This window comes from Rutilus rutilus (assembly GCF_951802725.1).
Source record: "Rutilus rutilus genome assembly, chromosome: 20".
NCBI lineage: Eukaryota > Metazoa > Chordata > Actinopteri > Cypriniformes > Leuciscidae > Rutilus > Rutilus rutilus.
Window position 1 is genome coordinate 7,267,490 of NC_140225.1, and position 12,056 is coordinate 7,279,545.

The 12,056-nt window shown below is 37.0% G+C and overlaps 1 protein-coding gene across 16 annotated transcripts in view; it reads left to right on the plus strand.

Moving 5' to 3' along the window:
• kcnma1a (potassium large conductance calcium-activated channel, subfamily M, alpha member 1a) overlaps positions 1 to 12,056 on the plus strand; it is a gene marked incomplete at its 3' end in the record, with an annotated part of 181,367 nt that overhangs the window by 124,272 nt on the left and 45,039 nt on the right. For all 16 annotated transcript variants that reach the window (XM_084392364.1, XM_084392362.1, XM_084392367.1 and 13 more), the window contains 6 exons: positions 4,539 to 4,649; positions 4,932 to 5,037; positions 5,239 to 5,321; positions 6,486 to 6,555; positions 7,305 to 7,460; positions 11,600 to 11,709. In XM_084392364.1, the coding sequence (XP_084248490.1) occupies positions 4,539 to 4,649; positions 4,932 to 5,037; positions 5,239 to 5,321; positions 6,486 to 6,555; positions 7,305 to 7,460; positions 11,600 to 11,709 (636 nt within the window). The remainder of the gene's footprint in view (positions 1 to 4,538; positions 4,650 to 4,931; positions 5,038 to 5,238; positions 5,322 to 6,485; positions 6,556 to 7,304; positions 7,461 to 11,599; positions 11,710 to 12,056) is intronic.

Sequence of the window (12,056 nt, forward strand, 5' to 3'; positions counted from 1 at the left end):
TTGCACTAAGTGTGAATAGTAGTTAGATGCTATTTATACATAGTGCAGATAGTGGCAGATAATATTTGCACTTCAGTGTAATGTATATATTATTATAATATTATAAAGTTAGTCTAATTTGTGTAAATAGCCTCTGCCAACAAGGCAGGCTATTTGTACTTGGTGTAAATAGACACTCCGAAATAACAGTCCTAATGCTCCTTAATATGCCATACAAGTTTTTTTGAATTGTAATGGCCACACCCCTAAACATTTGGTATCACTGTAAAGCCTAGAATGTATCTTTACACTCAGGAAACCATTTTGGGAAATTGGGAAACCAGTTGTCCTCTACTGAAGAAAACATGAGTTGCTGGGTCCCAGAAATATAGTTTAACTTAGAATTAATATGCAAAAAATGTGCCCATTACAAACCACATTGACTGTCCATAAATGCTGCTTAAACCTCTTTTCAGTTCTTAGACACTTGGGATGTTGCATTGATTAGTATTTATTGGTACATTCATTTTTCCAGTTTAATAATGAAAAAGCAGGTAGTCAAAGCAAACACTCTGAAACAAACCTCATTAGAGAGATTAAAACTGATCCACTCTTGTGATGTGTAACAATTAACCAATCAAGAAACACAGGCGTCAATGGTCGATTCTTAACCTTTTACATTTGGTCCTCCTAGTGTTAGATATCTGGTTATCACTGAGCAATACCAAGCCTTACAGCATATGCTGGGAAATTGCAGTAAAACAATGACATAATGAAGTGTTTTTGAATAATTACAGTAGTTTAAAGAGGTGTTACTGGCTGAAGAGTTGCCAAATTAAATTCATTATTGTTCTCCTGCATCAAGTCATAATGATGATGGAGCCCTGGCTCCATATGGACTACACATGTCCATCTCAAGCTCTGTTCTCTCTTGGTTTGAAGAGAAGTGCAGGCATTCACCCCTTTCATCAGGTGACGTTCTCCTCACAGCTATCTGTTCCTAAAATGTTGTTGATTTATAAAAGTCGAGCGTGGAAACCGGCTTTTCGTGCGGCTCTGAAATGATTGATCAGTTTAAGGATTAGAGCAGTATCAATGGTTTCGCTGCTGAGGCTGATGTTCGAGCTTGTTGTTTTTAATTTCTTCAAATTTTGGTTACGATTTCCATATTTTTGTTGCTATATATTTTTTTTGTTCATTTTTATTTGGCATGTTTCACAGTGCATGCTGGGAACTGCCCTTCTGCATTTGATTGCTCTGTTTGTGCATATTATTTTTACATTTTATTTCACCTTATCGTGCGTAACATTGTGTTGTAACCCAAGTGTTCTCTTCACTGTGTGTTGTTCACAGTGTAGTGTTTTTAGTGTGTGTATTTTAAGTTGACGACATCTTAAGTGTGTAGATATGAAGTTCTTCCAGTAGTATTTACTACTTTTTTTTTCTTTTTTTTTTAAATGTTCAGTTTTCTTTTCTTGTTAAAATGCTCTGGTGTTTATTATTCATATTACTTTTAATCAGTGATTTAAAAAAAACTTTAATGTATTTTTAAACTAATTATTTCACCTATTTGTGAACAATATTGTGGCTATACAGTCATAAATAAGTTTAAAATTGTACAACAAATGCCAAGACAAATGCTAGACTTACAAGTGCTATTGTAAGTCTTTAAAGGTGCACTCAGTCATTTATGAATTAAGAATTTTTATGTACACTCACATGAAGACTAGTCATATCAGTAGCCTAATAAAAGCTGCTTTATTTTACAATGGGCCTCATTGAGGCTCACATTAAGATCACATGACTAGTTAAATATTTACCTCTGTTTATTGCTGTCTTCTTTAACAAACAAACAAAAAATAAAATAAAAATTATTCTGTCAGAATTATATCTGATCATTTCAACACCAATACAGCCCATAATGACATTAGTCTTACCTAATAGTCTTTTGCATGGTTTTATTTCTTGTATTGCTTTCATTGGCAGTACCATAAATATAAAGGAAAAAAAACAAACAAACAAAAAACTCCCCCACAGTGGTGAAACACAATCAGTAGCACAGTCACGCACCACTGATGGCTCATCCAAACATGGAGACAAGATGTCTGACATAAGCCGAGACAGAGTGTATTTGTATCCCTGCCAGAGTGCCAGAGACTCTGCTGTTCTAGAGTAAAAAGAGTGAGAGCATTGTCATATAAAACCCTCCGATTTAGCTAAAGCTCACAAATGGGCATTTTTGGAAATAGGAAAGCATGAATAATATGTCTCTCATCAAGCCACCCCTTTGCCAGACACTGTTGGCTTTAGACCAAGCCATCAACTCAACAGAGTCTTCTCATCCCAGGACAGTCAAGCATGCAATTACTACCACTCATTAAATACAAGAGGCCAGATCTGTGAAGATCATTATGTGTGATAGCATCCAGACACTGCACTCATAAAGCCTCATCGGGTCCCTCCGGCAAACAGAGATCCGCTTAATGTTTGCCCTGGATCTCGGCACAAATAAGCACATCTCTCCAGCACCTGAGAGAGCACAGGCACATACACCCAGTTACAATTAAGGTCAGCAGCCCCTGTTCTTTGTACACATTGAGTCTGCTGAAGGGAGAGAGTTAGTTTGGACAGATTTAGATTGATTACCATGCACGGTTAAAGCTCTTGAGACTTTGACCACAGCAGTATTGGAGTCATCCAGCATGGGAAGTGAAGTGATCCGCAAAACCCCATGGCTACAGCTCAACTCTTTAACCTCCTGTTGCATAGAAGCTCTGCTTGACAAATAAAACATGGTTATTGTTCTGCAACAGTAATAGAAGTGGCCATTAAGTTGTTGGGATAGTAATGATGGGCCGTAATCTTTTATATGAGTCAGATCATTGCACATGTAAAACTCTTGAGAACAACTTTGGTGTGTAATTTAAAGTGCATTAGTGTGTAGTATGGTATATAGTTTAAAGGCTTGAAAACAACCTTCAGTTGAGGGATTTCTCAGTGACTCTTTTTGCAAGTTACATCGCTGTGCCAGTTGGTGGCGACAAGTTACTTACTTGGAGTCATTTACTGAATCTATTTGATGAAACACACTTATTCAGCACTGAAATATGTGACAGTCTTTATGAGTGAATCATTGGATTAAACTGATTCATTCATACTCAGATTAATTCAAAAATGAATCAAGTGTCTTTTTATAAGTGAGTCACTTAATCATTGAAATTAAACACGTGAGTCACTGCGCCCGAAATCGAGTACTACTTTAGTATGCGAAAAACAATACGGCAAAAGAATAGCATGTCCGAATACATAGTATTCGAAAAAACAGTAGGCGAAAAGTACCCGGATGACTTACTATTTCTGCCGAGATTCTGCACTGGTAGGTCACGTGACAGTAACAACATGGCGGGTGTAATACATCTAAATTGTGTTTATACTACCCATATTCATACTATATAGAACATACTTTTTTATAACTGTCTCAAAGTAAATTCAAATGTAGTACCTACTCAGACAGTATACGATTTCGGACACACTTAGTGTCTTCATGAGTGAGTCACTGAATTATTTACTCTACTGATACAGTACATCTACATACATAGATGAAACAAGTGAGAGTGTTTATGAGCGAGTCACTGAATCAATTTCTCGACCAATTTGAACCAAATACTGATACGTTCAGGAATTAAACATCATTATTGTATATTACTCTGAGATGAAACAGATGATCCTGTTAAGATTTTATTTTCATTGATGGAACAAAAATAGACAACTGACAATGTTGTGTCTAAAATGTAAGTTACTCAATATGAAGTAGTTTGTTTATTGTACTGATGTAATGTACAGTATGAATAACAGCACTCTTGTTTGTGTGATTATTGCTTAGTATCTTTAACTTTAGCTAATACTGCACAGACGTGCTATTTGAGCGCTGCCTATATAGCCAGTAGATGTCAAGGCAACTCACTACTAGGTTTTGGAACAGCTCTAGAGTATGAAACTAGATCTTACTATAGAGGCAGAATAAATGAGCCCCAGAAGACCGTGACCTCTGGAACAATCCATTTGAGTCTGTTTGTTTGTTCCATCTGATGTATCACAAGTTTTTCATTCGGTGCCTGTCCGGAGAAGTCACGGTTAGAGTTCAAGGCAGCCACAGATCCAAAAACAATTTAACCGCTTTTGACAGGGGTTCCGATACATGTCAGTTAGTACTGATGTACATGTCAACATGCGTCTTAGCACAAGGGTGGTTTGGCTACAGAGACATAGCTTATTAAGGACATTTGACAATCCAACATTAAAAAGTACGATTAAATTTTGTTTGCCCTGAAAAATTCAAAGCACTTAATTTAGTGTTTAAACCATGTTTATAAATATGAGGTAAAGCAACATGTGCTATTATGACTATAACAGACAGCAAATGTTTGAAAGCCACAACATTTAATGGTTTCAAGACATTTTTGGTTATTATTCTGGACTTTTTGCTTTTTTTTTTAGGATATGCCAGAGTTTTGTTTTATTTTATGTTGCACTCTTCAGCTGAATTTTCCCCCTTACAGGCATATTGTGGTCTGTGGTCATATCACGCTCGAAAGTGTTTCCAACTTCCTTAAAGACTTCCTACACAAGGACAGGGATGATGTCAATGTAGAAATAGTTTTTCTTCATAAGTAAGTACAATTCCCTTTGGAATACATTTTATGAGATTGATGGAGCCTTTGCCCGCTGTAAAGAATATAATGACTGTGTGTTACTAAAACAACAAATAAATCACATATAGTTGCCTGTTTTTATATAAAAAGGAGATCAGCCAGTAACTAAATCTTTTTTTTACATTATTTAGTTTGACGCACACATGTACCATTGTTGCTTTGAATTGAAAACATTCTCAAAATTGCAGAGCTTTACATCACTTGGTTAATAACATACTTTCTCTTTTTGCCATACTCTAGTATTTCCCCTAATCTTGAGCTGGAAGCCTTGTTCAAACGTCACTTCACTCAGGTGGAATTCTATCAAGGATCTGTCCTTAACCCACATGATCTAGCAAGAGTGAAGGTAACGTCATAAAAACATAGCATTTCTCCCATTTTGGTTTAATAATGGTGTCAAACACTGATACATTATCTAATTAATTTGTTTATTACAGACACAGAATCGTAGGGATGTTGTAGAGATTAATGCAGGAGGTTGTTAATGTCCATTTTTGATGCTGTTCTGAACACTGCCGTCTCACCTTTTCTTTTCCATCTTGTACAGATCGAGTCAGCTGATGCCTGCTTGATTCTTGCAAACAAATACTGTGGAGACCCTGATGCTGAAGATGCCTCTAATATCATGAGGTCAGTTCGGTGAAGGGTTACAGTTGGCTATCAACTCTAGACACATTTCAACACATCTTGTTTTGTGCAGCAGCATCACACTCACTAGAGACATCCTCCTGTAAAACAGATGTATTGAAAGCTGATGTCTTTCACCCTCCTGTGCTGTTAAAGAAAGGTGTGAATGGGATAGTCGGCGTCTCAGGTCAGATTCGCACGTTATACACTGATGAAAAGAGCCAGGAGGAATTTCCTTTGGGATGGAGTCAACTAATATTGCTCTGAAAGAGTGTGTGAAGGGAGGGCAAACATATTTCACTTCCTCTTTTCATGCTGAAGATGTTCTTTAGCCATGCAACACACAGAATTGCACACAGTCTGGCCTGTTTGGAAAATGAAATATTAAATTAGGCATGTCTTGGAATGCTCTTTTGAACTATGTGTTATAGAGCAGCTTAATATGGAAATAAATTCTGCACCTCTCTTATGAGACTGGAGAGAAATCCAGACTAGATTTCACAGTAAAGTCACACTGTTCTGCCACATATCACAGGCTTCTCTATGGAAATGAAAGATGAATTGGTTTTTTATTCATTCAGCAGATGCTTGCTTTTAATCCAAAGTGACTTACGATGGTGAATACTGGGACAGTCCTGGAGGTTAAAGGTGCACTCAATACGTTTTTGTTTACATGTGGGAGTGACCTGCTCCATGCAGAATAAAACAGATTTTACTAGAAGATTAATGTCTAGAGTTTTCTCATGTGAGTGTAAGTCATGTTGATGATATTTCTCGAAAGTGCTGTTCATATACTACTGTTCAAAAGGAGTTTTTTTTTTTAGAGAAATAATACTTTTATTTAGCAAGAATGTTTCAAATTGATTCAAAGTATAAAAACGTGTGTGTATATATATGATTGATATTTTTTTGGAAGCACCAGTACATTTTTTTCAAGATTCTTTGATAATTAGAAGGTTCAAAGAACAGCATTTGGTTGATTATATATATATACCCTAGATATATATTTGCGCACCAATCAAAATACTTTCTCAAATCTCTGATGAATAAAATTAAGTTCTGTCCTGCATATTCTTTTCCCCCTGAATATTCTATTTAAGGCAGAAATGTTTATTTCCCTTGCTGCAAAAATGCTGTTTCATGTTGACTTCTCTCCTTTTTTTACAGAGTAATATCTATCAAGAACTACCATCCAAAGATCAGAATAATCACTCAAATGTTGCAATACCACAATAAGGTAGGAAGTGTATTTTTTTGTTTTGTTGCTGTCAAGTCAAATCAACAATAAAATGTTGAAGACCTTAGCAGAAAGATTACAGTACATACAATGTTACAAAGAGGCTATAAAAGTGATCAGAAATGTGACTTGTGTCAAATAAATGTGCCATATGAGAACAGGCCCTCAGATTCTGCTTTCCATGACAAAGGTACATTTATAAGTTCAAGGGAATCAAATACAGAGTATGTTTAGTGCTTATGCCCTATTAAACCAACATGAACACAGCTTTGTATTCATCAGGGAGCGCTGGAACAGGAGATGGCTGTTAATGACTTGATGGATGTTTTCTGTTCATGGGACAGTTCACTCGAGAGCAATTGAATGTCAACTGTAGACAACTGTTTTAGAGGACTGTCAGAGAACCTGCTGTTTTAGCAATGAGATATGATAGTGACGTGCTACTGTTATGAGATTTGCGTTATCAGTTTGACAGATTTATATAATCTAACAAGGCTGGGGAGACCAGGGGCTGTTGTAACACGTTGTGTTTTGACAGTGTTTTGTACTGTGTTTCAAACCTTAATATAATATATAATAAATTCATGTTTATTTGCTACAAGTTAGTACAGAAAACTACAACTTCTCTCTAAACTGTAAGAAATATATTGATTTAAATTTTTTTCTGGTGTTTTTCATTACTACACTTGTTAGACATCTCAGCTGGGGACATTGTTAACTTCCCCTTTTCTCGTCCCATGTGTCCTCAGGCCCATCTGCTAAACATTCCCAGCTGGAACTGGAAGGAGGGTGATGATGCGATCTGCTTGGCCGAGTTGAAGGCTGGCTTCATAGCCCAGAGTTGCCTGGCACAGGGCCTGTCCACTATGCTCGCCAATCTCTTCTCCATGAGGTCATACATCAAGGTACCGTCAGCCCGTCTTATGCTTTGATAAATCCCGTAGAGTAGAATCAGCCTCCATCCCCACTTCAGCTCAATCACCAGAGCCATTATAGTATTGAGTAAATCATCTTCTGAGCCTGGCGGTCTCATTTGGGACGTACTCGGGACGGCAACACAGCAATGCAGCTGCCATAATGAGGTAATTTATATGAGTCAATGGCATGGTGGAAGTGAGGATGTAAATTAGTGGTTTTTCCTCTTTCAGAATTTACTGTCCTCCTGCGTGCTGGAAAATGCAAACCATGTGCATGTTTCATAGTCAATGAACGGCACCCCAAAGCCATCTTTATTTATCGTCCAACTGAACCAGACTGCTCAGAGACGTATGGATCGCTCTTTTTAAGAAAACACTAAATAAAACGGTCTGAGGCCTGAATGGCTGCAGTGAGGTGGTGGGTTATTATCAGGTGGTTCAGATTTGGATGGAGCTCTTTGGAAAAACAGAGAGATCAAGAGAGAGCATGAGTGAGCGATCAGACTAAAGAATTTCACAGAGATTGTAAAACGTATTCTGAAATCCGCAAAGGGCTATATTTTACTCTCTTTGATTTTTTTTTTCTTGACTGCGCAGGCTTTCAACATGGAGAGCAACATTCTCGTGTCATAAAGAGATGAGGAATGACTTTATAATGACTGTGTAAATGTGGCATGTGTGGAAACATCTGCAGGGCACATCACTCTTCTCATAAAAACCCAGAGGAGAGACAGCCCAGACCACCCATGCCAGAGTGCACTGTACGAATACACATTTCTAACCTCTCTGACCCATGTCCATACTCACAAAAGACAACACCAAAACACTTTCTTCAACTGTCAAAAAGGGAAAGTGTATCAATATTGTTGCTGATCATTTCTTAATGGGTCCGATGGCAACACACTGTAATAGAGAGCAGTGAGATCATAAAATGTATAGAGATGCTGGAAAGCTTCCATTATTTCCATCAGCTGTGCAATGAAAGGACTTTGGAAAATAGGTTCTGTCCCATTTTCCATAAAATATATGCAAGTTATATTTAAGAAGACATGTTTCTTGGACACCAAATCAGCATATTAGAATGATTTCTGACGGTTCATGTGACACTGAAGATTGGATTAGCTGCTGATAATTCAGGAATAAATTACTTTTTAAAATATATAAAAAACAAGATATTTTCTTGAAATACTATGTGAAAATACTATTTCACCGTATTACTATTTTACTGCACTGTTGATCAAATAATTGTATAGCCTTGGTGAACATAAGAGACTTCTTTCAAAAATATTTAAAGAAAATCTTACAGACCCCAAACTTTTGAATGGCAGTATAGTTGGCTTTTATATTGTCACTGTATTAAAATTAAAACTTTATTAAACATTGTTAAATATCTGTAATATTTAGTCATATATGCAGATTAATTATCCTGTTTTTTTCTTTCCAGAATTGATGTTAGATGTATACCTTTTTTTGTAATTCAGCTAATTTTTTCTCTCAGATTTCCCACAAACCCCCAGTTTGAAAACCGCTTAATAAAACATAGAAATATATACACACTAATACTGAAACCATGTGATATCAGATGTTATTTTTGAAACAAAGACTATTGATAGAGGCACTCTGAAGTACTATTTTCAGTTCTGTAGTGCAAACACAATTTCTACTTCATTCATCAATTGTATTTTCCGCTTTAATGTTCAATAATCATTAAGTATAAAGATTGGTCCTTTTAAATGTAATTGGCAACCATAACAAAGCATCTCTATCGGTATTAAAAATGTCTAGCTAATATTTCTTGTTGTTCTTAAGGTGTTGGTTTTTTTTTTGTGGCTCCCATCTGAAATATCTTCAGTCCATTTCTGTCAGCAACTTCACATAAGGCACAGTGAGACAACAAGACAACATAGACAATGTGTGAGAGTGTAAGGCCCAGTCTGTCTGCTGAAGGAGTGGGGTTAGAGAGGGCCGCTTGTGTAGACGGCAACATGACTGATTTGAGTGGGCATTCAGGAAGCAGAGCAGAAGGGTGTTACCGGGAGGTGTTAATGAGACCCACACTCCAGAGATGCACACATTCACACAGCCACAAACACATTTGCATTATGTCTGTTGTCCTAAGTATAAATTTCTGATGTGTTGTGTCGTTCACTTAGAATAATATCGCTAGAACGTTCAGCGTGACTCCTTTATCTGGTCTCTTCAGGTTTAACAAAAAAGCAATAAGCAGAGGGGATTCGGATCAGGCTCTCTGGAGGGACTTGAGGAAATAATTGTTCAGTCGGTGCGAGAGAACACGCCCGTAACACTTACTTACATCAGCTCTGACAGGCAGGGAGCCTATGGTAAATGGCTGCCATCTCTTTAGGACTAAATGACAAAAGTCTACCCATTAGTGCCGCCCTAAAAGATGCCTGCTCCGGAATGCGAGTGCTCTTAGCCTGGCAGAGGGAAAGAGAGTTGGGCCTGGCTTTGAAAGCATCTCTCTTGACTGTCTGTCAGATAGACGTTGGCTTGGCAAGATGGCTGACTAATGGCAGAGTGTTTGCCTAATAGCCCCGCTGCTTATCACAGCCCCACCCGCCCCACATCCCGAGACGCATGTAATGAGAGGATGATGAAGGGACCAGCTGGGATTTCAGACACGCAAATATGCCCGGCCTTTATTCTCACTCTCAAGTCTGAAAAAGATTGAAATGTTAAACAAGTGAAAGGATGACACTGAGAAAGAGAGAAACTTCAGAGTGCAAGACGTGTGTATGCTGTGTTTTGGTATGAGACTGTACACAATGCCTCTTAGTCAGAGTTGATGCCATATTTCATGTGATGCGCATGAAAAAAAACACGGCTTTTAGTGACTTAATTAAACACTATACGTTCAGTAGTATGTAATATTCACAACCAACAGCTTTTTGTCCTCTGCAATTTTTTGGGAATGACACATTTGTAAAATAATAGTTCACCCAAAACTGAAACGGCTGTTATTGCTCGCTCTCATGTTGTTCCAAGCACATAAGGCTTTAGTTGATCTTTGAAACACAAATGTAGATATGTTTAATGAAACCTGAGTTTTCTGTACCTACCCAACTTTCACTCTCCAAAAAGTTAAGATGGTTAAACGAATCTATATGAATCGAGAAGAGAGACGATTGCTTTATAAGATGAACATTTAATTTAGATAAACACCTTGATAAACATTGGTAAATGCACATACATAGAGCACCTCAATGATAAACAGAAGCTCATCCGTACTTGCTTGACACTCAAGAACAAACCTCTTTGGTTGTTGTGTGTGTCAAGCAAACACGGTTGACTTAACATACGTGATGAGCTCTATTATGTTCATTGATTAACGTTTCTATATTAATAAAAGCCTACATTAAATCTGTTCATCATATCCACCTTATTTTTATTGAACGAGTGGGCCTGGCCATTTGTAACTTGAATGTGTCTGGCTTCCAGTCATTCACTTCCAGTTATTTTAATTGTACAAAAACAGTCTGTTATGCTGCTTTATCTTGCAAACTTTTAATTGCTATCATATTATTTTAGATGCATTGCCATAATCAAAAACACACTGGTTTGTAGTGCAGATAGTTTTACCATTCACTGCACTTTGTTATACTTCTAGTTATTTTTATAGCGGCTAATGAATCAGAGGTTTCACACATTCAAATAAAAGAGCTTACTTCCACGTTGCAAAATAAGGTGGATAAAGCAATTGAGTCTTTTCAAAAGACTTAGATTAATACTTATCAGTTCATACGGATTTCTTTTCTATCTCTTTATGAACATTTTGAACTGTCAGAGTTGTGGGTGAATCGACTTTCAATGTAGGGACAGAAATGACTCAGGTTTAATTAAAAATACCTTAATTTGTGTTTCAAAGATGAACAAAAGTTTTATGGGTTTGGAACAACATGTAAAGTAAATGATGTCAGAATTAAAACATTTTGGTGAACTATCCTTTTAAGTCACACCTTATTTTCTAGAGCTTTTTGTCCACTGAAAAGAATTTGATCATGTATTTAATGTTGTTATGGCTGATTAATCCATTCCATTCACATCAAATGAAATATGGTGTCTTCCCTGACTGTTGGTATCTGAATCCAACTGTTTTTGCCTTGTAGATTGAGGAGGACACCTGGCAGAAGTATTATCTGGAGGGAGTAGCTAATGAAATGTACACTGAATACCTGTCCAGTGCCTTTGTGGGGCTTTCATTTCCTACAATTTGTGAGTAAGTATGCTTCTGCTCTAAAGCATGGGAGCTTTACAACACTTTTTTACAAACACATAATAGTAAGTATCATAAAAGGCTCTCATATATTCTTGCTTTTTAATATAATGCCAAATTGACTGCAAACCTGAACTATCACGTGTCCTCGAATGATGTGATTTTCAACAACAAACAATTTGCCTGTCCACGCTGAATGTAATACTGCTGCTTGACACAATTACAGCCAATCAAATTTGATATTTAATGTACTGTTACAGTATATGGGGCAGGATTTTGAACCACTGGGATTTTATGGTGATAGACTGTGCTGATTGCAATAGATGATCTTGAAATTGTTTTTAAGGTCT